This window comes from Aphelocoma coerulescens, chromosome 28 (genome assembly GCF_041296385.1).
Source record: "Aphelocoma coerulescens isolate FSJ_1873_10779 chromosome 28, UR_Acoe_1.0, whole genome shotgun sequence".
Taxonomy (NCBI): Eukaryota; Metazoa; Chordata; class Aves; order Passeriformes; family Corvidae; genus Aphelocoma; species Aphelocoma coerulescens.
In genome coordinates, this window is record NC_091041.1 from 1,914,461 (window position 1) to 1,941,042 (window position 26,582).

Below are 26,582 nucleotides of genomic sequence, written 5' to 3' on the forward strand. Positions count from 1 at the left end.
TAAATTCACAACCTGTTTAATGCCAGTTCAATTGCTTTACACGGAAAGTTACAGCGCGCTCCATGTTTATTTTCCATCACATGACACCTGGGATACAACGATGCCACGAGGCCGCAGACTGTCACCCAGCTCTGGGAGGACCCTGTGCCCGGGTCAGTGCCCACAGGTCACACATCCTGACACAGCACCTCAGCTCTGCCCTTTTCCCTATTGAACCCGCAGCCGGTGACAGTGACAGTATCATCCTGAGACACCTGCACAAACCCATCTCCACACGGATACAACCAGGAGCTCCTGCCTGGCAGCTGAGAAGGTGGCTGTACCAGGCTCTGACAGCCAGGTGAGGGTGAGCAGCCTGTTCTTGCCCTGCTCTGTCACCAGTGTGTGTGGCTACAGAACAGCCCTGGCCTGGGAATCACCAGCCTCCCTGCCAAGTGCAATAAGAGAAGCCAGCATGAGCCAACCTGCTCCCAAGGCAGAGAGAGAGAAAAGCGAGATGTAGACACAAGATGTAGTTTGGGAAAGTCCTTGACAAGAGGGGACAATGGTGGGGGACAGAGCAATGAGGAGCTGTCCCTGCTCTGCAGCTGGGAGCACTGGGCAGCAGCTGCAGTGCCCACCCGGCACTGCCCACCCACAGCACTGCTGCTCCTCCCAGCAGCTTCTGGGACTCCTTGAGGAAGTTCCCACATCAGAGGGTGAGGGGCAAATCCACTCCTGCGGAGCCCCAGGGTACTGGGAAGCCCAATCATCACCACACTCACCCTGCACTCCAGCTGGGTGCCTGTCTCCCTCCTGCTCCACAATGGGCTGAGAACTCCTGTGTGCCCCCAACCCAAGCACCTATGCCCTCCCAGAGGAGAAAGCAGTGTATCCTAGGGGTCTGCACAGTGCTATTTAGCAGGAGGCAATCCGCAACAGGAAAATCCACAGCACAGTCACCAACCTCCCCAGCCCCTCTGAACAGCCCTTTCCCCAGGTGATGACACCCACAACAGATCACCTCTTGCTGCAGGTAGCCCTTTGCTTCAAATCCATTCCCCAACTTAATGATCCAACTCAATTTAACACCTGCTGGGTGCTTTGGGTGCTCCCAACCCACGGTGATGTGCAACAGTGCCCACAAGTGGAACAAACAACACAAGACGGGCTGGGGGGTGACTTCAAACCATGCCTCACGTCCCACGACCAGAGCTGCACTAAAGCAGTTGTGCTCAAACTGTGTTTCAGAAATTCCATGGAAATTCCATTTTGGTGGCAAGTGAGACTGTGAGATGACAAAGTGGCCTGTGGGCCTGGGAGACTGGGAGCTGCCAGGGGGCTCCCAGCACACCAGCTCCTCACCAGTGACTCCCAGTACGTGTGACCCAGGTGCAGCACCAACAGCCTGATCCAGGCACTGGTGTGATGGCACAAGTGGTCAAGGCTGTGGTGAACAGGCTGTATCGGCCCTCCCACACCTTGGCTCACCCTAAGGATACTGGTGGTACTGAGGACAGGCAATCATAGTCCTACTGCCTGGTTTTAGGGAAAGAAAGGAGAGGAGATAAAACAACAAAGAAAAAAAAGAAAGATAAAGCATTACCTATGCAATCTACAGAGAGAGGACAAGTTTATATACACAGCCAGGAAATTCTACATGGGAACAGAAGCAATGCTGGGAGAGGGCAGGAGGCAGCCAGAGCCCAGGCAGGCACAGGCACAGGTCAGATGGAACAGGCTGTGCAGCCTCACAGCTTCTCTTAAATTAAAAGCACCACACACACAGAGCATTTGTGTTACACCCCATGGGTTCCAACACCAGCCAGAACTTTCATCCCACACAACCTAAAAACCCCAAAACACACACCAAAAACCAACAGCAGGGCCCTGGCTGGGACTTGGAGATAAAAAGCAACATGGCAGCCCTGCTTCAGGAGAACCCCTCTTTCAGCCAGAAGAGGCCCTGCTCACCCCAAAAATCAGATCTTCAGGATTTGTTTTTGTTCTCAAACACATCCCAACTGCTTTTGGCCTCAGGGAGACTCCAGAGCAAGGCACCCACCCGGAAGGAAGCTCCACATGCACAGGTGGTTGTGTGGGTTTCTTTTTTTATAAAGTCCTTGCTTCTCCTCTCTGGTAACTCCCAGGATCAGCCCAGAACATGAAACAGCAACTGCAGAACTTCCCGAATCTGTTCCCTTAGAGGTAAAGCTTTTTCAAGTCTCCTCCAAAGTCTAGAGCCCCAGAGTGTATTTGTTCGGAGGCAGCTGTCAAGCATGCCAAAAAAATCAAGCTGTCTTATGGGAATGATCATGTCAAGTACTATAGTACCTGTCTGGGGGGAAAAAAATAAAGAAAAAAAAAAGGAAAATAGGCAGTTCTCCAGTTTCTTCCTGGAATGGGGATGCCAGGCTATGAACAAAGCCCTTAGATGCCCAGCCTGGAGCTGTGCCCTTTGCACCAGCTGTACTGCACCAGTCTGGCTGGCTCCTGCCTCCAGAGATGTCACTCGGGGACACAGAGCAGCACGTCAAGCCCCTTCCCACAGCAGCAAGGATATGCTCCTCTCTTGCAGGAGGGACACCACGGCAGTGGGGATGGCCTCGGTCCATTCTCAATGGTCCATGTCACACGAGTCCTACCCAGGACATCCGGACAGCTGGAGGATGCTGGGTTAGCATTTCTCTTGTACCCGTTTCCCTTTATGAACGATGAATCCAATAACCTTTGGCAGTTCCCTCCCCTCCCCACCCCATCCCAAATACTGCCCAGCCCTGTGGGTCACAAGCACATATTTAATGAGCTGGGTCCTTCTCCAGTCCCACGGCTCTCCCTCCCCTTGGCTGGGCTCCAGGGGTCCATGCACGCCGAGGGAGTGGTCTGATCCTGGAATGTCAGGCTGTAGGTTCCCGGGGCACAGGGAAGGGGTTTATCGTATCCTGGTGAAGAGGTTGAGCACAGATACAGACTCCTGACAAGGGAAGACAAAGCAGGGGGTAAACAGCTGTTACTTCACGTGCTTCTGGGTTGGTTTGTTTTTAATCTGCTATCTCTAGCTCAGGGCATGATCCCAGCTCAAAGTCCCACCATAAATATTCCCATGAGCTTCTTCCAAATGGTAACAAAGTGCACAGCAGGCCAGAGTGCCATTCCCAGAGCTCTGCAGGCAGCTGTACCCCAGAGAAGGCAAGAAGTGGGGGACCCCCAGGAGCCATGCCAGCTCCCCCCAGTCCCCTCCTCCAAATCCCTCTGCCAGGCACCCAGGAAAGCTCTCAGAGCATCAGGCACAAACTGCTTTTGGTGATGGCAAGTTGTCACAGGCAGAATCCATGATCCCATTTTCATCCAAATCTCCATTTCAAGCAGTTTTGTAAAGAGGCAGGGGTTATCCAATCAGGGAATCACAGAATGGTTTGGGCTTCAAGGGACCTTAAAGTTCACCTTGTTCCACACTCTGCCATGGGTTGCTCCAAACCTCATCCAGCCTGGCCTTGGGCACTGCCAGGGATCCAGGGGCAGCCCCAGCTGCTCTGGGCACCCTGTGCCAGGGCCTGCCCACCCTCCCAGCCAGCAATTCCTTCCCAAGATCCCATCCAGCCCGGCCCTCTGGCACTGGGAAGCCATTCCCTGTGTCCTGTCCCTCCATGCCTTGTCCCCAGTCCCTCTGCAGCTCTCCTGGAGCCCCTTTAGGCCCTGCAAGGGGCTCTGAGCTCTCCCTGGAGCCTTCTCTTCCCCAGCCTGCTGTCACCCGAGGGCTCAGATCAGTGAGGCCCCTGAAACGCTGCTCTGCTCAGCAGCCCTGGACCAGCCTGGAGAGGAATGTTGTGTCACACCTGCCTTGGGCACACAGGGCGACCTTTTACTTAAATTTCAGCAAAGCTGAACCCTTCACTGCCTCAGCCTTGATCTGCAGGAAGGGATCAGAAAGGAGGCAGCAGAGCAGAGCCAACATGGCCTGAGCTCCCCCAGGCAGCTGCCCCCATGCCTGGCCTTACCTTTGTCGAGCGAGTTTTACTGAAGACGTTCCAGAAGCGCAAGGTTTCGTCTCCAGCTCCTGTGACAATGGCCTCCCCATCAGGAGACATTGCCTAAGGACAAGACAACAACCTTTAGCACCTGTCACATGTTTGAGGCTGAAAACAAGTCTCTGTTGGAATGCAGGAGAGATTTAACTCTCCTTCCTACTCGGCAGTGAGAAGCCAATGCCCTCTACTTCCAGGTGCCTCATGCAGCCTCAGGTGCAATTTGGGCACTCTCACCTTATGGTGCAGCTATGGAACACATGGGGGGAGTGCTGTGGAAAGGATACTTTTGTTAAGAAATCCAAGCCATGCATAACTGAGGCTGTTCCTCCTGGGATTATCAACATGCCTAAAGGCAGGAAGATGACATGACTGGATTTTCTGGCTGTATTGGTTGCTTACATTGGGATCTACCTCCCAAAACAGCATCACCATTTGTCAGCTCTGTTGTGAACTGCTGACAGCCCCATGTGACAGTAACAGCAGATATGAGATAGGTCGGGATTACCCGCAACAAATGTTTAATAACAAATTAGGAGGGCTGGAAGCAGCAAATTCTTCCCTGGGCAGCAGTCATCAGTGAAGAGGTGTGAAAGTCTTCTGGGAGAGAAGCTTCTGTTTCATAAAATCCCAGAACGTTTTGGGTTGGCAGAGACCTTAAAGCTCATCTCGTTCCACACCCTTCCACTGTCCCAGGCTGCTCCAAGCCCCGTCCAGCCTGGCCTTTGACACTTCCAGGGATCCAGGGGCAGCCACAGCTGCTCTGGGCACCCTGTGCCAGGGCCTCACCACCATCACAGGAAGAATTTCTTTCCAATATCCCATCCAATCCTGCCCTGTGGGAGTCTGAAGCCATTCCCCCTTGTCCTGCTATTCCAGATCCTTATCCAAAGTCCCTCTCCAGCTCTCCTGGAGCCTCTTTAGGCACTAGAAGGTCTCCCTGGAGCCTTGTGTTCTCCAGGCTCAGAAGAGTTTTCTTAGAAGAAAACCTCAGATGTTTCCTCAGGAGAGTTTGGCAGGCTTTGCTATCATTAACAAAGCCTCACATTTCCATAGCAGCAAATCCAAGTGTCCCCCTGCAGGCACAGAAACCAGACAGAGTTTCCACTGCTCATGGGGAGTGTTCACATTCCCATCCAGGCAGCTTATGGTGCCACTGGCACTGCTGCTTTGGGTCCCCATCTGAGCACACCTGCACCCAGGTGAGCAGCTACAGAGCCATGGCCATCACTCACCAGATACAGGACTCGATAGGAGTGCCCCGTGAGCTTTGCTACTTGAGTTAACGAGGGGTATTTCCAGACGAGGATCTGGTTCTGGGAGTATCCATGGGTGCTCACCTGAAAGGGGAGAAGGGAACACACATCATAGAATCATGGAATTTTTAAGGCTGGAAAAGACCTCCAAGATCCAACCATCAGCCCAGCACCACCGACATGTTCACCACTAACCCACATCCCCATGTGCCACGTCCCCATGTTTTTTGAACACTTTCCAGGAATGGTGACTACACCACTGTCCTGGGCAGCCCGTTCTAGTGCCTGACCACCATGAAGAAATTTTCCTAATATCCAATCTAAACCTCCCCTGGAGCAACTTGAGGCCGTTTCCTCTTGTCCTGTCGCTTTTTACCTGGAAGAAGAGCCTGAATCCCATCTGGCTCCACCCTCCTGTCAGAGGGCGAGAAGGTCCCCCTGAGCCTCCTTTTCTCCAGGCTGAGCCCCTTTCCCAGCTCCCTCAGTTGCTCCTGGTGCTCCACACCCTTCCCCAGCTCCGTTCCCTTCTCTGGACACACTAGAGCCCCTCAATGTCTTTCTTGTTGCAAGGGGCTCAAAAACTCACTCCAGCACTTGAGCTGCCTCAGCAGTGCCCAGAACAGGGGGATGGTCACTGCCCTGGTCCTGCTGGCAACACCCTTGCTGGTACAAGCCGGGATGCCCTCGGCCTCCTTGCCCACTTGGACACAGCTGGCTCATGCTCAGCCACGCTTCCCGACACAGGGCAGCTCGGCAGCAGCTGCACAGGGAAGGACTCACCAGCTCGTTGGCGTGTTTGGACCAGGCCAGGTTGCACACCTGGGACCCGGTGTCGATGCACTGCAGGGGCTGCCCCGTGAGTGTGTTCCAGAAGCGGATGCAGCGGTCAGCTGTGCCCCCACCCGAGGCCAGGAGCCCGTGCTGGTGCGGAGACCAGGCGATGGCTTTGACTGCTGCCAGGTGCTCTGTGTATTGTTGGACAGGGCTCAGGCTGGAGTGATTCCAGACAAGGAGCTGGCAGAGGAGAGACATGATCAAACTTGTGCCTCAGTCATGTGTCCACTACACCCACAAGCCACAACGGGACCCATGAAGGCAGCTGGGAAACAAGCTGATTTCCCACAGTGATGTCCAGGCACGCACAGCTCCACTCTGCACTTCACAGAATCATGGAATGGTCTGGGTTGGCTAAAGCTCATTCAGTTCAAACCCCTGCCATGGGCAAAGACACCTTTTACTAGACCAGGCTGCTCTTAGCCCCATCTGACCTGGCCTTGAACACTTCCAGGGATGGGGCAGTCACAACCACCTTGGCACCACACTCAGCTGAGGAGCTGTCCTACCTCCAGGCCACAAGGCAGGAACAGCCCCTAAGGTAAGGGAATGAATCTAAAGAAATGGTGTCACTGAAGGGGACCTCAGACCCTCCTGTTGCTTTTCTGGCTGTATCATTCCAGAACACATCTAGAAATCTGCTCAGTTCATTAAGAGTTATTCTGAGCAGGAGGAACTCGGTCCAACCATGCTGTCACACAGACACTGGGCACATTCCCTACCTAGCAACCATTCCAAAGGGCTTGGAACACTGCTTTTTTGTGGCAGATGCTTCTCCCATATGGTGCTCAGTGAGCTGCAAGCCTGAGTTACAGGTATGAGAACTCACAGAGCTCTACCTCAGGTTCCTGCTGCACACAAACATTACTGCAACAACGTGACCATACACTACCCAAACAAAGCCAGGAAGGGCAGCTTAGCAGTGGTTTTGTTGAACTCAACCCCCTGAGCCAAGCTAGAAATTTAATTAGCCAAATACAGAAGCAAAATTAAATTTGCCTTTTTCATTTTATTAGGAAGAGAAGACTGAGTAGAAGCTTAGAATGATTAATATTTGGTCACAGTCCAACAACCAAAACAAAAGTCCTCTTCAGAGAGGCCAAACATTCCTTAAAGAATCACTGAACCATTAAGTCTGGAAAAGACTCTCAAGATCAAGTCCAACCTTTGACCTAACCCCACCATGCCCACTAAACCACACTGTCAAGTGCCCTATCCACTTGTTTTTTGAACACTTCCAGGAATGGCAACTCCCCGACTGCCCTGGGAAGCCTGTTCCAACGATTAACCACTCTTCCAGCGAAGAAATTTTTCCCTAATCATAGAATCATACAATGGGTTGGAAGGGACCTCAAAGCCTATCTAGTTCCATCCCCTGCAATGGGCAGGGGCAGCTTCCACTAGACCAGGTTGCTGCACATCCTGCCCAGCCTGGCCTTGAACATCCCCAGCGATATAATAACATCCAACCTGAACCTCCCCTGGTGCAATTTAACACCATTCCCTCTTGCCCTAGAAAGAAAGGGGGTCTGACATTTCCTGTGACCCCTTGGAAGGAATGTACCTTATTATCGTTCCCTCCAGAGGCCAGGAGCTGGTGGTCCGTGGACCATTTGAGCCCACAGACCTCCTGCCTGTGTCCCTGGAGCCGCCGCTCAGACTGCAGGGGTGGGGTGCGGATGTCGCGCTGCAGGATCATCCTGTCCCGGCTCCCGGAGGAGAGCTGGTCTGCGTTCCACGCCAAGGCACCTGCAACAGGGGCAGAGCTTCAGAGGGTGTTGTAGGAGTCATGCAATCACAGAATCACTGAGGCTGCAAAAGACCCCTAAGGTGACCAAGTCCAATCATCAACTCAGCACCACCACCACATTCACCACCAAACCATGTCCTCAAGTGCCACATTCATATGTCCTTTAAACACTTTACAGGCTTGGCAACTCCACCACTGCCATGGGCAGCCTATTCCAATGATTTATAACCCTTTCTGTGAAGAAATTTTCCCAATATCCAATCCAAACCTCCCCTGGCACAGCTTGAGGGGATGTCCTCTCATCCTGTCCCTTGTTCCCTGGGAGCAGAGCTCAACCCCCACCTGGCTCCACCCTCCTGTCAGGGAGTTGTGCAGAGCCACAAGGTCTCCCCTGAGCCTCCTTTGCTCCAGGCTGAGCCCCACAGCTTCGCCAGTTGCTTCTGGTGCTCCAGCCCCTTCCCCAGCTCTGTTCCCTTCTCTGGACACGCTCCAGCCCCTCAATGTCTTTCCTGTTGTGAGAGATCTAAAACTGACTCCAGTATTTGAGATGGGATCTCAGCAGTGCCCAGCACAGGGGGATGGTCACTGCCCTGGTCCTGCTGGCCACACTATCAAGTCCAACCCTTCCAGTCCTGCAGCAGTTGGTAAGCAAAATGCAGCCATCACAGCTGCCAGAGTTTAAAAAAAAAACCCTAACAAACCTCAAACCACTCCTTACAGACCTCCCTTACATCCAGTCTCCGGAGTCCTAGATCAGGGCACAAACAGAGGTTCCCCTGAACAGACTGACTGCAGGTATTACCAACCCCACTTCACAGTGCAGTAAAGCACAGGAACAGATCTCGGAAGGTGCATGGACTTCCCAAATCTCACCCCAGAGTTTACATTCACAACATCTCTGAGCAGAAAAAACCAGCCCCCCAAAAAAGGGAACTGGAAATCTCAGTGTGAAGCTGCCAGCAGGGCTGAAATCGGAAGCCAGCAGCAGTGAAGAGATGTTGTAACCAAACCCAAAAAGCCTCAAGCACGGAGGAAACACCTGCTGCAACACCCAACCACCATCACACCCAGATCAGAACACCACAGTTATGAGATGATAATATTTTGAACCTGCTCAAGACACAGCAGGGAAAAAATATCAACACTGGTACTCTTGAGTTCTCTATTTCCAGCAGATCCCTGGCTAGCAAAGTTCAATCAGGAAGGAGAGACCCCTGAGAACCCTCTGCCTCCCCACTCCTTACCGACTCTGGCTGTGTGCCCCTCCAACATGGAGAGCTTCTTTCCTGCAGCTGCATCCCAAATCTGCACAAAGCCCTTGTGAGTACCAACAGCCACCAAGTTCCCCTGGACAAACAGAGAACCAGGATCAGTACAGCCAGGAAGTACAGCCAGAAAACTGAAAGCTGAGGAAAAGACTTGACATAAATCCCACGAGATGGAAAGCATCCAGAGTTCTTCCATCTTACATGTTTTTCCCTACTGAGAGGCCCAAGCAGCCTGTCTGGAATATACTTATTGTAACATTTTATTGTCAAGAGCTGAAGAAGTAAACTGGCTCCTTCTCCCTCCCACTCCTCTTAGCAATGCCTCAAGAACCTCAAGATACAAGAGGCTGCTCTTTATCCCCTCTCTTTTAGCAGAGAAAAACCAACCCAAGGAGTTAACTACAGCTATGATGACAGTGACTAAGTGACACGTGTCTCAGCTGTCCTTGCTGACAGTGTCATACTGACCCGCTCTGACCAGCCCACGGACGTCACGGAATCGCCTTCCACAGAGAGGTCACACAGCCGGGTCACCTTCAGAGAGACAAATGGGGTAAGAAATGTGGTTTTGTCACACAGCACTACTGGCTGTCTCACAGACCAGTGCTGCGTTTGGGATAGAGTGTGACAAGTGCTGGAGCCCTCACACAGCACATTCCATAGCTCTGGAAGGTTGGAAAAACCCTACATCAGTAGGCAATTCAATCTTCAGACACTCATGACAATTTACCTGACTTGTACAAGCACTCCACAGGTAAACACAAGTCCCAAGGCCAACGCTGAGGACATTAAGAGAAGACCAGTCCACCAGGTTCAGGTAGAAGTCATCCTGCAGCTCTGGGGCATCCAGCACTTTGAAAGGAATCTTGGAGATTTTCCGAGTTGGTTTTCGAGGTGATCTTAGCAGCTTCTGACTGTTTACAAAAACAGATAAAAAAACAACTACAGGAATCTGCACATCACAGCAGATGGGAGGCATAGGTGTAGCCACTCTTTACAGAGCACCCTGAAGTTTCTATGGAAATGCAGAGACAAAAAGGCTGCACAACACTTTTTCAGCAGCAAGACTGGAAGGAATTAGGTTCTGCTTCTACAAAGGAGCTATGAAGCAGAAAGGTAAACTGATTATTGAGAGCTGACCAAGACATGTCAAGCACATAAGCAGGCTGGGCACCTGAAGGAATTCTTAGAACTTGACTTGAATTTAAAATAAATTTAAAATTTATTATCTCTCCAGATTTCCAAACCCAATTCACATTGCAATTTTAGAGCTTTAGACAGAAGTCCTAGAGAACATCACTGAACCCTCTGTCCCAGCCCTTCCCTTCTTACAGTTTGCAGAGGATCAGTGTTACCTTTTGTTGCTGACAGGAGACAGGGAATAGGGTGAGACCTCATTGCCGTCATCGGGGCTGGAGCGTTTTGTGCTGAGTGAGTACTGCACAAAGAAACACACCTCGTGAGGAACCCGGCATGTGGGAGGCCTGGGGCATCACTCCCAACGTGCACTGCTGCCAAGCTAATTCCAACGCAGTTTTTCCTTTCCCAGGTACTCCAAAACTATACAAAACCCCTCATCAACACTCAAGTCCAAAAGTCTGGTTTGGCCACTCACCACACTGTCCAAAAAGCCTGGCTCCACCCAGCTTTCCTGCCAGCACAGACACAGGAAGCACATTGCTTGCTGCACACTCAGGTTCCCTTTGCAGGCCACCACATTTGTTATCAACACCTTATCTCAGCCAAGCCCCAACTCACTGCACGAGCAGCCTGGCAGAGCCCTGTGCTGTGTTCCTGTGACACACACACAGAGCCTCCACTGGTGTTAATGCAAGTCACTTACAGTGAAGAGAGATTTCTTCTCTGGGGTGGATGGCTGCAGCCTCCTGTCCTCTGTCTGGGGGTCCTGCACCTTCTCAATCCCAGCTCCCAAGAGTTCATTCTTCAGCAAGGCAGAGTAGGCAAGGCCATCTGTAAACCCAAACAGGCACTGAGCAGAGAGCTCAGAGCAGCAACAGCAGGGAGCGTCAGAATCATGTGTGCCTGACCTGGAGAAAAGAATGCTGCAGGGAGACCTTAGAGCCCCTTCCAGTGCCTAAAGGGGCTCCAGGAGAGCTGCAGAGGGACTTTGGACAAGAGCCTGGAGGGACAGGACAAGGGGGAACAGCTTCCCACTGCCAGAGGGCAGAGTTAGATGGGATATTGGGAAGGAATTGTTCCCTGGGAGGGTGGGGAGGCCCTGGCACAGAGAAGCTGTGGCTGCCCCTGGATCCCTGGCAGTGTCCAAGGCCAGGTTGGATGGGGCTTGGAGCAACCTGGTGTAGTGGAAGGAGATGGGCTTTAATGTCCCTCCCAACCCAAACCAGTCTGGGATTCTACAACTTGTACACTCACAGAGTCTCTTAATAAGCCTGGGGCCCCCATTTAGAATCAGAATTAGTAGCAAGCTTCCCTTCCTTCCACTCCATCAGGAAAGTGCTTCCATGAAACACAATAAAGCAGGCGATAGAGACAGCCTCTTGCATCCAGACGCTCATCAGAAGCAGTGACCTAGTACTCACTCATGATGTGGGCATTTCCCAAAACACCAGCATGAGTTTTGGCATAAGCATGAAAATGCCAGCGTGGCCTTAATTTCCCCAACAGTTTGCAATAAGAGCTCTGGGCACTGCCAAGCAGTAGAAGGGTGCTCTCACCTTTGCCACTGTCTGATGTAGCATCCTTTGCTTTTCTGTTTTGGCTCGGTGATTTTTCATTTTCCTGAAATGGGGAAACATGCCATCACCATACAGAAACCTCAGGGTATATGGTGAAATAGCAAACGCAGGGAGTATAGGGTTTGAGGACAAGCACTCAAAGGAACTCTTCTGGGGCAGCAGAAGCCCATGGTGCAGAAGATAAGCAGAGCAATCATGCCAGCCAAAACAAAAGGTACCATTTCCTCAGTTCCAAGGCTGAGCTGTAGGAGAAGGGAGCAAAACTTACATTTATTCTGTGGAAGTTGATGCTCCAGTTGGCCCCAGCTCTTGAGGGAATGAATCTGTCACCATGCTTACTAGGAGAAGACATTGGAGAATTGGAAGGGGTCAAGGTTCTTCTCATCTCTGCTACCTGAATTAAAGAATAAAAGATTCTGAACTTACTCTTATTCTTGTCAAGCCCTAGAGTTGGTTGGTTTGTTAGCCCTCAACTTTTTATGCTACATGTAGTCACTGAGATTATGCATTAAAAAGGTATTACTGAACTCCATAAAAATATCTTCACTCCTTTTTGCAACCTGAACTGAGGTTATATATTCAAAAACTCTCTTAAAGTCAAACTGTTTGGGTATTCATAGAATAGCTCAGGAACTCACACCTGCTCACAACCCAACAAAAGACTGTGGTTTGCTTTCAAGAAGTCCCAGGTCCTTCAACAGCTCAAGGAAAAGAGTCACAAGTGAGACAGACAACAACATAACAGTGAGCCTAAGCCCATCTGTACTCACACAAGGCATTGTGTTCTCATTCTGTATGTTGATTTGGCGAAGGAGACGTCTCTCGTAGTCCTGATCCATGGTGGGAAGCTGGCTGGAGAGATCAGCAGGCTCAGGAATTTATGTTTGCAAAGTCCAAGCAGTAACTAGTGTGCTGCAACAGACAGGAGGAGAAAAACAACAAAATGTTGAACCCTTCCATGCTGAAACAGCCTCTTCAGAGTCTCCTAAGCCTGCTCTTTGAAATTGAGACCACTTTTCCTATCCAGAGCATTGGTACCAAACTTGTGTGACAATGAAGAATGCAGGCAGCCAGTATTTTGTGTCTGACAACACCTCAGTGGGTCCCCACCACACCTGGAGCAGGGACTGCCCCCAGGGCCTGCAGCAGCAGAGTTTGGCAATCCTTCAGGACAGGGGCATGAAAAATCCCAGCACCTGCAGCCTGTCCTGTCTAGGCACTGGCACCAGTTGCACAGAGAGGTGTGGCTGCCCCATCCATGAAAGTGTTCAAGGCCAGGTTGGACTGGGCTTGGAGCAACCTGGTGCAGTGAAACCCACAGCAGGGGGTGGAATGAGATGGGCTTTAAGGTCATTTCCAACCCAAACCATTGTGGGATTCTGTGATCCCACCACAGCCTGTCCCACTGCTCAGGTCAGGGGCACGGGAGCAGTGCTGAAGGTGGGATGCTTTTAGCCATGTCACAAGTACTGCAGACTTTTAACACACCCACTGCAGGAACACACTACGGATCTAGTAGTCCCAGTGAACATTCCATGTCTGATGCCTGCACTATCCCAAATACTCCTCCTGGCTGGCACAAAGCTTGCTCACTCATAGAGCTGCACAGTCTACAAGCAATGTTAACATCACTTAAGCACTATTTTAAGCATATATTTTAGGACAGGGCTGCTTTATAGCTGCGATTTGCCTGGTAAATTAACATGTGCATCAATAAAAAAATAAATGAGCTGACACTTGTGTGAGGATACACAGCCAAGCCCTTGCCAAGCCCCAAGGGCAGAGAGCAGCACCCCCAGGGTCCAACCTCCCCCCTCACATACCTCATGCTCCTTGTCCACAGCTGACATGGGCACAAAAATGCCAACGCCAGAGGAGACATCAAGTTGGTCTTTCAACCCCAGATAAACATGTCCAAAGGCAAGGGTGGAATTTAACACATAAGCAAATCCCCACAACACACAGGCATCTGGAGGCTGTGCAGAACATAAAGGGATCTTCATTCCTGTTATTGCATAAACATTTATGGCACCTGGCTGGAGTCCCAGCTGCACAAATGGAGCTGCCTCGAGATACAAACTTGTGGTAAAATCCAGGAGGCAACTGCACACAAAGGCTGTGCTGGGAGGAGGCTGCCCAGGGAGCAGCTGCACAGTGCCCCGCTCAGGGACAGCCCTGCACTGCCTCCCGCTCCCTCCTGGGAAGAGGCTGCCTCCAGGAACCCCAGACCTACCCAGGGTTTTACGGCTAAAAACAGGGGGCAAGTTACTAAGCTACGAGGGGTCCAGCAGCACATGCGGCAATTCACTAAGATGTGATGAAGTTTTACAATATTCTGTTAAATAAGCTTGAAAACAAGGCAAAGAACACACACTCTGCACTGCAGAGCTGATGGCCTTTCACCTCAAAAGGTTACAGGAAATGGGGTGACATCAAGATGGCAACCAGTCACCACTGGGGTTCCACCGGGCTCCATCTTAGGGCCAGTTCTCTCAAATCTCTTTGTAAGTGATTTGGGTGCAGGACTGGAAGGTCCTGAGTGGGTTTGCTGAGGTTACTCACTTGGGAGGAACTGCTGACACCCTCAAGGACAGAGAGGCCCCACAGAGAGACCCTGACAAATGCGAGGATTGGGCAATCCCCAACCATGTGATGTTTAAACAGGGCAAGTGCTGGATCCTGCCCTGGGATGGGGCAGCCCTGGATGCAGGGACAGACTGGGAACGAGAGGCAGGAGAGCAGCGCCGTGGGAAGGGACCTGGGGGTCCTGGTCGGTCCAAGTTGGATCTGAGTCCCCGGTGTGTCCTGGCAGCCCAAAGGGCCACCGTGTCCTGGGGGGCACCAGGCCAGGGAGGGATTGTCCCGCTCTGCTCTGCACTGGGGCAGCCTCACCTCCAGTGCTGGGGGCACTCTGGGCACCACAAGATCAGAAGGGTCCAAAGCTGTTGGAGAGTGTCCAAAGGAGGGACACGGAGCTGGGGAAGGGTCTGAGGAGCGGCTGAGGGCACTTGGCTCGTTCAGCTGGAGCAGAGGAGACTGAGGGGAGGCTCCTGGGGGCTGCAGCTCCTCCCGAGGGGAGGCGGAGGGGCAGGGGCTGAGCTCTGCTCTGGGACAGGAGCCCAGGGAACGGCTGGAGCTGGGTCAGGGCTGGGCATGGAGCTCAGGGAAAGGTTCTTCCCCCCGAGGCTGCTGGGCACTGCCCAGGCTCCCCAGGGAATGGTCCCGGCCCCGAGGCTGCCAGAGCTGCAGGAGCGTTTGGACAGCGCTCTCAGGGATGCCCAGGGTGGGGTTGTTGGGGTGTCTGTGCAGGGCCAGGGGCTGCACTGATGATCCCTGAGGGTCCTTCCAGCTCAGGAGATCCTGTGGCTCTTTGAGCTACACCATTTTGCAGTGCCGAAACTTGGACTTCTTACAAATGCTGAAATGCTTCTCTTCCTTGCCATTAAGCATGCCAACACTTTTACAGGAGCATGCCTGAAATAGCTAGTGCCAAGCTGGTTCTGATCACACCTGCTTACCTCTACCACCTCCTCCCCCAAGCTTTTTTCTTCTTAATTTAACACATTTCTCCCATATGTTCTTTCAGTGGCAAAACTGGAGAAAGCTCCCAAATTTAACAGAGATCAGCTTCCACCAAATGAAGCAAAGAGTCAGAGACGACATTACTGGAGTGAAAAGTTAGAAAAGTCTGTGATGCTATTAATAAAGGAGGTTTAAAAAATAAAAATTAGTGCATGCCATATCAATCACTCTCCCTCATTTTGAAGTTTACTTACCACCACCCTTACCGACCCACAAGCTACCAAATATGTGTCTCAAACCAAACAGTTCAACAAAATGCCCCCTCCCCCTTTTTCTTTTTTTGGGTTGTTGTTGTTTTAACACCATGAGTAAGAGAGCTCAGCCTGCAGAACCCACACAAGGAGCGTGATCAGCCAGGGAACACCACACACTTGAAGTGTCCTCCCAAAACAGCTCAGCACGGTATTCGTGAGAGATCCAGACCCAGTTACACAGCAAAGAGACATTTTAAATTCTACATCTGAAACACATTCAACTATCGAGCTTTTGAGATCTCATCTGCCCAAATTTCACCTACAACTTCCACTCAGAAACACAGCACAGATTGTCCAACAGAGAGACTACAGAGGCAGAACACAGCAGTGAACATTCAGCACCTGAACAGTGACATGTTTTTACCCTAAAATCATGCCACTAACACAGGCCCAGGGAGCAAGCAGCACCTCTGGTTTGGGGTAGGCTTTTGCTGTCTCTAAATTTGTCTGTGGGAAGTGAGCAGATTTTCCATTTCCCCCAAAGCAATTAAAAAAAGGCTTTGCCAGAAGGACCTGGGGGTGCTGGTGACAGCAGCTAAACATGAACCGGTGTGTGCCTAGGTGGGCAAGAAGGCAAGGAGTGTACATGGCTTGTATCAGCCACAGTGTGGCCAGCAGGACCAGGGCAGTGACTGTCCTCCTGTGCTGGGCACTGCTGAGGCCCCATCTCAAATCCGAGGGACAGTTCTGAGCCTCTCACAACAGGGCTGGAGCATATCTGGAGAAGGGAATGGATCTGGGGAAGGGGCTGGAGCACCAGGAGCAGCTGAGGGGAAGCTCAGACTGGAGAGAAAGAGGTTCAGGGAAGACCTTCTCAGTCTCCACGACTCCCTGACAGGAGGGGGCAGCCGGGTGGGGGTCAGGCTCTGCTCCCAGGGAACAAGGGACAGGATGAGAGGAAACAGCCTCAAGCTGTGCTAGGGGAGGTTTAGGTGGGACATCAGGAGGAATTTCTTCATGGAAAGCATGACACTGGCACAGGCAGGGTGGAATCCCCCCCTGCAGGGATTAACAGCTGTGTGGATGTGGCACCTGGGGACATGGGTTAGTGGTGACCTTGGCAGTGCTGGGGGAATGGTCTGACTTGATGTTAGAGGGCTTTAAAAAACTGAACAATTCTGTCGTTCTATGATATGTGGGCTTCAAGTTCCCTTTAAGCTGAAGAAATAAAAGATCTTGAGGAGCTACATGTGTTACATATTCTTCAGACACTATTTTGTCACTAATTATGCAGTTTATGCTTGGAGAAGAAAGGTGGAATTTGGTGGAAGGGTTTGAATTCCTTGAGAAGAATTTGTATTCTGACTTTGTTCTTCATGCACCTTTTGTCCTCTCTCTGAATTGGCTGGATTGTCTCACAGCTTACTACCTTCAAACAATACTTACAGGCAGAGTTATGGTGCTGAACAAGTGCCTTTTGTTCTTTTGACCCAACCTTCATGTATTCAAATACAAAAGTGTTTTTTCTCGGTATGGATGTGTTTTTAATAAGCCAACATGCAGAATGCCAGGCCTGGCAGGGAAACGAGGGCAGTAATTTTGCAAAATTATTTCTGTGGTTTGAGGGAGACTGTACCTGTTTGGATTCCCCAGCACACACTGAAGGGGGAGTAAGAGATGCAGGTTGGTTCTCTCAATTCAGACATGCTCTGCTCAAGCAGTTCAAGAGCTGGATGATTCCTGACCCTTTTTTAGTCCAGAGATTGTTCATGTACCTTCTCTTCTGGAAAGTATTTGGGTGGGTAAGCATTAAATGCAAGAGGTGCTGACGAAAGTGAGAGACTCAGAATACCAAAGGCAGGATGTAAATGTAAATGTAAAGCTGAATATATTTCCTAATTTACACAGGGCCAAAGGGAGGTAAAGGATGCCTTGGTAATTTAAATACCATTAATGTTATGTTGGTGCTTAATTTTGAAGCATCTCAAGTCTGAAAAAGGTTGCCTGGAGCTTTTCTTACTAATAAGCCCTAAACAGACCCCACATTTATAGTCAGCAAGAGCCTACCCAAATCCAGAAATGCTGCCTGCTCTTTGGGCCTGTATTTAATGGCACAAACTTTAAGGTAAAAACATGTCACTATTCAGGTGTTGAACATTTCCAAGCTCTCTGGAATAGCCCCATCATTTGCCAAGGGGAAAAGTATACAAGTACTTAGTCCTCCAACTCATGACCAGCAAGGTTTGAAATCAAACCTAGATGTCCTGCTTCCCCAGATCCAAAGTTTTCATCTTCTTTTGATTTGACTAAACTCAATCACAGCACTTGCAAATCAATAAGGCAAAACCCTCAGCTGGCAGCAGAAGTGGCAGTTCCTCTATCCCTGGCAGCTGCAGTGCCCTGCCCCTCCTCGTGCCAGCTCCAGGTACTGACCACGTCACACAAAACCTAACTTTGCCCCAAAGGGCTGATGTTTTCAGCTGGTTTAGTAGGCATCACCTTCTCCTCTACCTGGGGTATTGCAAGAGTATTACCAGTTACAGATTCTTTTACAGGCTCTTGAACAAGCTGGAAGGGGAAAGAGGAAAACAAAACCAACAAAAAAAGCTAAGCCATAGCTTTTAGCTGTGTAATAGTCAAGACTATTAGGAATGCATTCAGAATGCCAAGGCTTCACAGGGCAGCCATTGGGAACGAGCAAGATACTCTGTGCTTGGCCAAGCTCAAGCAGAACTTGCTCACATTTAACCCAGAGGAACATTATACCAACCAAGCAAACCTTTTCAGGAACTGGCCTCCTTTCAAACCAGCAATAGCACAAAAAGTTAAGAGAGCTGTGTGTTTTACCAATATTTACCTTTTTAAAGCTACAAGGATATAATTTGTTACTCAGCAATTTACCAGGGTATAGTGTGAGAAGCATTTATAAAATCAGCCATTTACCCCTATGCAATGGGAGCAATTAAAGCTTTATTTCAAAACCAACTATAACCCTTGCTGCCTTGCCCTTATCAGAGAAGCATGTTCACAGCTTTGTACAACAGAGATCACACTAACGACAAGAAAAAAATTACTCCAGTGTCAGATGGGATCTTCACCATTAGTCCTCACACTCCTTGAAGATTCAATATCCACCAAAATCCAAGATGCTGGATTATGGCAAGAGCCATCACACCACAGCATGTACTTCAGAAGGTAAGATGTAGGCGGCTGCTCTTCACTGAAGGTCCTGCCCAATTCCACATTTTTCTGCCTTTCCAAAGCCTTGTGCCGAGCACCTCCTGCCCAGGGCACTCAGAAACACCTTTATGCACTCACTGCTATCAGCCTTACAATGCCCCTGTTCCAAAAGTGCCAACTGTTAGAGGCCAGCAATATACACAAACTGAACTCCAGCTTCATTTGAAGGCACAGTGGCTCAAGGGTAGAGCCAAAACAATGATTGCATCTCCTGCCTGCACTCAGCCACCCAGTCTGGAACAGGAGTACAGAAGCTGGAGATACAAGCAAAATGCACAGTAATCCCTGCCTCCCCTCACCTCTCAGGGTAGAAAACATCTCTCCCTCTCCACAGGCAGAAAATATCCCCCTTTTCTCACAGGCACAGGCCCAACCTGCAATCCAGATTGGAGGTGATGAACGTTTGTACCCCCACCTGCACTCACAGACAAACTCCAACACTTCCCACAGCCCTCCATGACAGCTTCAGAAGCACAGGTAAAGCTTCATGTCCACCATCCCAAAGCGATGCACAATCCTACCACGATGACAGAGGAACTCTGACCAGCAAACCACAAAAATTTAGGGCACTCTGATGACCAAGGCTGCAGGAAGCCTGCGGGAGCCAAGGACATAATGCTCATGACACAGAGCTCTGTTTGTGGCCTGGATTATCATGAGCCAGCGGAAACTCAGGGTTGTAAGATCTTCAGGAAACAGCAAAATCTCTGCCTTTGGAAGGGCCTTTACCAAAGATAAACACTGCCACCACTAATCACAGAATCCCAAAATGGTTTGGGCTTGAAGGCACCTTAAAGCTCATCTAGTTCCACCCCCTGCCATGGGCAGGGACACCTTCCACTAGCCATGGCTGCTCCAAGCCCCATCCAACCTGGCCTTGGGCACTTCCAGGGATCCAGGGGCAGCCATAGCTGCTCTGGGCACCCTGTGCCAGGGCCTGCCTGCCCACCCTCACAGGGAACAATTCCTTCCTAATGTCTAATAAATCTTCCCAGTACACCATTACAGGCCCAGAAGGTTTTCACCAGGATTTTTGTATACAAAACAATTGCTCTTAAATGCAAGTGCTCCTCAAAGAGGACACTCTAGAAAGCTGACCAGGAACATCACTCTTGCTGCCTCTCACACAGATGATGCTCAGGTATCACCATTGCTTTCAGCAAAGCTGTTTTTCCTACATCCCTTTTTTCTCCAGAACTAAATGAAAAAAAAGGGAAGATGACAGTCCAGCCTGTACTCCAAAGACCAGGCTATTTTCAACTGAAACTCAAATACAAGTGATGGGCAACTACAGAGGTCAGAACCAGAAGCCACCCCACTGATGTACCCACACATCAGCCAGGCCCCCTGCTGAGGGGTTCCAAATTTGCCTCAGCCAGGTTTTAAGAAGTCAGGAGAACTGTAGGGTTGTTATTTTACCTTTGTAGATGACGTTTTCATTCAATACACATCCCACTGCAGCGTACCATTGTCTCCTGGCAGCGCAGAGCTTATCCAAGCAGACATGACAACCATGCACTCAGCAGGAGATTTCTCAGAAAATCACCCCTATTAAACCCCTTTTTTATTGCTTGCAGGTGGTGATTATTTCACCTTTTCACCATGATGCTCCATAAATAAGAGGGACACACTTGTTCCCAGGGCATACAAAACAAAGCATGAAGTCCTCAGCAGTGCAGGAAGCCTTGCACAGGGAAACAAAGCACAACACATGGGGCCACTTTGGTGGTACCTCTTGCCCATGGGCCAAAAGGCCCCTAATTAACAGGAAGTCTCCAGCAGCAGGAGCACTCCAATTTCAGAGATTAAGTAATTAGCCAAGGCACCTGGTGAAGCAGCACCTGCACCCCTGGGCTGTGCTGGCCATCACCTGGCTCGGGGATGCTCCAAGGGCTGGGGTGAAGAGCAGGTTCAGCTCCAGCAGGTCTTCTTTGAGAAACACCAAGTGCTGAGCAAGTTCTGCTGCTCCCATTTGCCAATGGAAGAGGTTGCCACTGGTCCCTGTGTGCTCAGGCAGAACAGCACAGAACCCCATCCCTTCTGTAGGTGCTGGAGGCTAATTCCTGCACTGGGGAAGGGGCTGGGTATGAATTCCTCAAGGTACTTACTGGCAAGGAGGGGACATGCACTAACCTTACAGTGTTCTGCTTTGAGATTTCACCTCAGTCCAGGACATAACCAGTGTCAAACAGATGTGCCTCTCGCGAGGCAGGGCCTGATCAAACCCCACAGTTCTCTCCACACTGCCTGTGGCTCCCAGAACTCCCCTTGGATACAGGAGCTGAGCTCTGGGCAGTCGCTGGTCTCCAAAGAAGGCCAGTTACAGCCACAGCACTTCTGTTCCCACTGTCACCTGGTGGCAGTTTTCCCCACACAAACACATTTTGGATAAGTCACTGGACAGACAGGAGAAACAAAGGTTCTGCTTTCAACCAGCATATGATGGCACCTGTTTTGGTAATCACCTAGAAGATATTTACTTGTTTAATTACTCTGTGTAGAATCACACAATCATTTATTTTGGAAAAGCCCTCTAAGATCAGAGTTCAACTGTTCCCCCAGCACTGTCAAGGCCACCACTAACCATACCCCAGGTGCCAGATCCATGTCTGTTAACCCCTGCAGGGATGAGGACTCCACCACTGCCCTGCATATCCCAGTGTTACACAGAATCACAGGGTGGGTCAGGTTGGAAGGACCACAGTGGGTCATCTGGTCCCACCTCCCTGCTCAAGCAGGATCATCCCAGAACACAGGGCACAGCATTGTGTCCAGACACTTCTGGAATATCTCCAGTGAGAAGATATATCCAGAAGATATCCACCTTCCCTGGGCAGCCTGTTCCAATGTTCAGTCACTGCACAGGGAAGTTCTTCCTCATGTTCAGGTGGAACTTCCTGGGTATCAGTTCCTGCCCCCTCTCCTCTTTCCCATTGCTGCGCCTCATGGAGCAGAGCCTGGTCCCTGCTCTGAGCCCTCCCTGCAGACACTGAGACAGGCATGAGGTCCCCTCTCAGCTGTGTCTCCTCTCAAGGCTGAACAACCCAACTCGCTGAGCCTTTCCTGAAGAGAGGGATGTTCCAGTCCCTTCAGCATCTCCACAGCTTCCACTGGACCCACTCCAGGAGTTCCATGTCCCTCCTGTCCAGAACTGGACACAGCACTCCAGAATGCCTCACCAGGGCCGAGCAGAAGGGCAGGATCACCTCCCTCAACCTGCTGGCAATGCTCTTCCTAATGCACACCAGGATCTCACTGGCCCCTCGGCCCCCAGGACACACGGTTGGTCAGGAACAGTCTGCTGTTCACCAGGACACCCAGAGCCCTCTGCAGCTGCTCTCCAGCAGGTCAGCTCCCAGCCTGGACTGGGGTTATCCCTCCCCAGGTGGAGGATCCTGCACTTGCCCTTGCTGAAGTTCTGACAGCTCTTTCCTGCCCACCTCTCCACCCTCCCGAGGCCCTTCTGCAGGGCTGCACAGTCCTCGGGGGGGATCGGCCACTGCTCCTGCTCTGTGTCTGCAGCTGAGGAGACACCAACCCCTTCATCCAACCACTGATGGGTGAGTTAAACAACACTGGGCACAGGATCGAACCCTGGGGGGCTAATAAAAAGGAGAATAATAATAAAAAGTGGGGATGGATATAATGAAGTACTTGGATCTTAGGGACACAGGGTCCTTAAAAGTTTTTTTTAAATGTTTTCATATGTCAGACACTCCAGACTCAAAGAGGACTGACTTAGGAGCAGAAAAAAGGACAAGCAAAGGCTACAGTCTGCATTTTATAACAACCTACAGAACTTTCAAGGCTTGTTGCTTGCTTCTGTTTAGTAGTTCCTATGCTCTACCTGAGCATTTTTTATATGGCAACTGATTTTAATAACATCCAGTTTCCCTTCAAAAGAAGAGGGTTGTGCAATTATCTTGTACTTCCAAGTGGGTACAGACAGCTAAAAGCAGCAGCTCTACAGATACATGCTCTGGTAAGGCTTCCAGTAAATGAGAAATCAGTGCACTATAAGCAAAGATTAAAAATTCACCAGCAGCTCTGTGTTCAGAACTTTACTGGAAGGTCAGGCATCCAAAACTCTGCTTCATCGTAACACTTAAGATACTGAAGATGCAACAGTGCCCCTGGACAAACTACAAAAGAAAACCATAGAATTTAGGAAACACGACAGCCTCAGCCAACAGCCCCAGAAAAACTCTGCTTCTGTATTAATTATAATAATCAAAACACCAAAATCAGACTAAGACAAGATCAGAGAATCCCAGAATGGTTTGGGCTTGAAGGCACCTTGAAGTTCATCCCATTCCACCCCTGCCATGGGCAGGGACACCTCCCACTGTCCCAGGCTGCTCCCAGCCCCAATGTCCAGCCTGGCCTTGGGCACTGCCAGGGATCCAGGGGCAGCCCCAGCTGCTCTAGGCACCCTGTGCCAGGGCCTGACCACCCTCACAGGGAACAATTCCTTCCCAAGATCCCATCCAGCCCTGACTTCTGTAAGTGGGTTTCCTTACATTCCCTTAAGACATTCCCTCTTCTCCTGTCCCTCCAGGCTCATGTACATAGTCTCTCCATCTTTTTTGTCAGCTCCTTCAGGTACTAGAAGGCTGCAATGAGGTTTTGTTGCTCACAGCAGAACTGCTTTCTGAAGGACCTTCAGCACAAAATATTGGGGTGGTATCATTAAACACACTCAGGAAGAATCAGCACCTCACAAGAAAACACGCACAAAGCCTTCAAGACAGCTACAAATCAAGAGAAAACAATCCTCCATGTCAAGAATCCAACAACACCTTCCCGAGGTGACTCCAATGTGACCTGACAGCCCCCCCTGCCCCAGCAGAACCTTCTCACCACCTGGAGGACCTTCAGCTCAGGCTGATCCTGCGTACAAATCCCAGTGCAAAATATCAACAACAGGTTAAAAACACCCTGACGAAACACACAGCGATAAAGAGCTCCCTCAGACCCCAGAGCCATCGGGCGGGCGGGGGCACATCCACCGGTGCTGCACGTAAACAACAGACTGCTGGCCAAAGTTTCTGCTTCTGCTTGGCAGATCTCTTTCGGAATAAGATCCACACCACCAAAATCTCTGTTACCGTTTGTGTCACCAATTTGATCAAGAATCAAGAGCTGATCCAGGTTCCAGCTCTTTGCGTCTTTCCCCAGAGGGCCAAAGCACACGGACCGAGCGAAGGGGTTACACCGCGAGCCGCTTTGCACAGCCCTGGCCCTAGGTACGGGATGCCCGTTACCAAACACACCGGAGCGTTGGGGCTCACCGGCCCCGCCGTGACGGGGCACAGCCCGCCTGGGCCCGAAGGAACCGGCACAGACTGGGCCCATCGTGCCAGGGCTGACAAGGCACCGTAACGGGCGGGGAGGGAGAGGCGGGGCTGCTCGGTGACCGGCTGCGGAGGAAGGGAGGAGGGAGAAAGGGAGTAAAGGAGGCAAGGCACCCCCAGCCCCGCCCGGCCCGGCCCAGCCCAGCCCGGCCCGGCCCCTCCGCCCAGGCCGGCCCGGCCCACAGGCCCGTGCCCGCGGGGGAAAGTGCGGGGCACAAGTCTGCCGCAGCCCCCCCGCCTCGCCACGCCGTGTCGTGCCATGCCGTGCTCCACACCGTGCCCCGGGCGCTGCCCCGGCCGTACCTGCTCCGGTGCCGGTGCCACCAGCCCGGCCCGGCCCGGCCCAGCTCCGCCTCCTCCGTCAGCACCCGCCGGCCCCGCCGCTCCACAACATGGCGGCCGCCCCCGCCCCCGCGCGGGGCACGACGGGAGCGCGCCCCACCCGCCGCTTCGAACACACACAGGAAGCGGCGGCGCGCGGCGCCATGGCAACGGCCCGGTGACGTCACCGCCCGACCATGACGTCATGGCGGGGGCCCCGGTGTCTGTGTGCGTCCCTCCCTGAAGGGCCGGCGACTGCTGGGCCTCTGATGGGCCCCGTGGATCTGTAAGGAGGCCCTTGGGCCCTCCAGAGGGTTCTCTTGGTCCCTGAGGGGCTTCTTGGGGGCCTTGGGTCCTTATAGGGTTCTTTTGGTCCCGGGGTGGAGGGGTCTTGGGTCCTTAAAGCAATTATCTTGGTCCTTGAGGGGGTTCTTAGGAGGGCTTCCTGGTCCCTGGAAGGGACTCATCATGTCCCTGAGGGGTTCCCTGAGTCCTTGAGGGGGTCCTTGGGTCTTTCGGGAGCACTGTAGTGGAAGTTTCTTGGTCCCTAAAGGGATCCTTGGGTCTCTGGGAAAGGTTCTTGGGTCCTTAAGAGGGTGCCTCAGGTCCTTGGGGAGCTTCTTGGGTCCTGGGGGTTGGTCCTGGCCCCTCCAGGAAGGTGTGGGATTCCTGTGCCCCCCTGGAGATTGCCTGTGACTCCGCATAGGACCCCCCACGACACCGCAGAGTATCTGTGTCTTCTCCATTCCTGGTCTCTGATCCCCATTACTCTTCTCAGGGAGTTGGGGGGGGCTGTTGGGAAGCGAGCTGTGTGTCCAACCCTTTTTGGGAGGGCACTGGGCCAGGGGCTGCTGCTGCCCCAGAGCTCAGCTCCGCATGGCCCAGGAGGAGCCAGGGGCAGGTGCTGCAGAGGACTCGTGGCCCTGCGCCCTTCTGAGCACTGCTGCGTGCTGGAACCCCCCAGTTCCTGCCCATGCCCACAGAGAGGCTGGTGCTGGGGGTCTGGGGTGCTCGTTGGGGGCAGAGGGGTGCCTGTCTGCAGACTGCCCATCTGCCATGCTCTGGTGACCCCAGACCACCATCTCACTGTCACCTGCCCAGCACAAGCACCCATTCTGGTCCTACTGCAGCAACTGCATGCAATTCCCTGGTTATTAATCTTGGACTCCCTATCAATCATGCAGCTCAGCCTCACATAACAATCAAGTCTGTCTTTAAGGCTCCCTTGTATGTTATTTTCAACAAGAAACAGCTGATAACTGCAGCCCTGAGAAGGAACAGAATCATTCATAGAATCCTGGAATATTCTGAGCTAGGAAGGACCCTCAGGGATCATCACTGCAACCCCTGGGCCTGCACAGACACCCCAACAACCCCACCCTGGGCATCCCTGAGAGCGCTGTCCAAACGCTCCTGCAGCTCTGGCAGCCTCGGGGCCGGGACCATTCCCTGGGGAGCCTGGGCAGTGCCCAGCAGCCTCGGGGGGAAGAACCTTTCCCTGAGCTCCATGCCCAGCCCTGACCCAGCTCCAGCCGTTCCCTGGGCTCCTGTCCCTGTCCCAGAGCAGAGCTCAGCCCCTGCCCCTCCGCCTCCCCTCGGGAGGAGCTGCAGCCCCCAGGAGCCTCCCCTCAGTCTCCTCTGCTCCAGCTGAACGAGCCAAGTGCCCTCAGCCGCTCCTCAGACCCTTCCCCAGCTCCGTGTCCCTCCTTTGGACACTCTCCAACAGCTTTGGATCCTTCTGATCTTGTGGTGCCCAGAGTGCCTCCAGAACTCAAGATGATTCCCTCCAACAGATCCTGGGCTCAGGCCACGAGGAACCCAGCAACTTCCCTGCAGGCATCCCTGCACTCTCTGTTGCCGCAGGAGACCTATGGGATATGCCTCTCCATGGCACATCTGGAAACCCAACAGGCTTTGGGAGAGCAGGCACTGCTTTTGGGGCACTATCCCGGCCCTGGCATCTCTCCCAGGCGTGCGGAAAAATTCACAACGCCAGAGATTTGTGTCCAGAAAGAGAGAGGAGTCCTGTAACTTTATTCATGAACAAAGGGAGAGGCCATGG

At 51.9% G+C, this 26,582-nt stretch overlaps 1 protein-coding gene across 2 annotated transcripts; it reads right to left on the reverse strand.

Annotated features, from left to right (window-relative positions):
- Nucleotides 1-24,582, reverse strand: FZR1 (fizzy and cell division cycle 20 related 1). 2 transcript variants are annotated; one of them, XM_068997055.1, is made up of 14 exons: nucleotides 24,503-24,582; nucleotides 12,600-12,741; nucleotides 12,098-12,223; nucleotides 11,809-11,872; nucleotides 10,956-11,083; nucleotides 10,468-10,550; nucleotides 9,843-10,026; nucleotides 9,581-9,646; nucleotides 9,089-9,191; nucleotides 7,659-7,843; nucleotides 6,041-6,274; nucleotides 5,240-5,344; nucleotides 3,978-4,070; nucleotides 1-2,953 (listed from the first exon to the last, which is right to left on the reverse strand). In XM_068997055.1, the coding sequence occupies exons 2-14, from the start codon at nucleotides 12,666-12,668 to the stop codon at nucleotides 2,912-2,914; spliced, it is 1,482 nt and encodes a 493-aa protein (XP_068853156.1). In that variant the 5' UTR covers nucleotides 12,669-12,741; nucleotides 24,503-24,582; the 3' UTR covers nucleotides 1-2,911. The 2 variants fall into 2 exon arrangements, with proteins under 2 accessions (XP_068853156.1, XP_068853157.1); XM_068997056.1 differs by lacking the exon at nucleotides 24,503-24,582 and adding an exon at nucleotides 20,265-20,682.
- Between the last annotated feature and the right edge of the window lie 2,000 nt (nucleotides 24,583-26,582).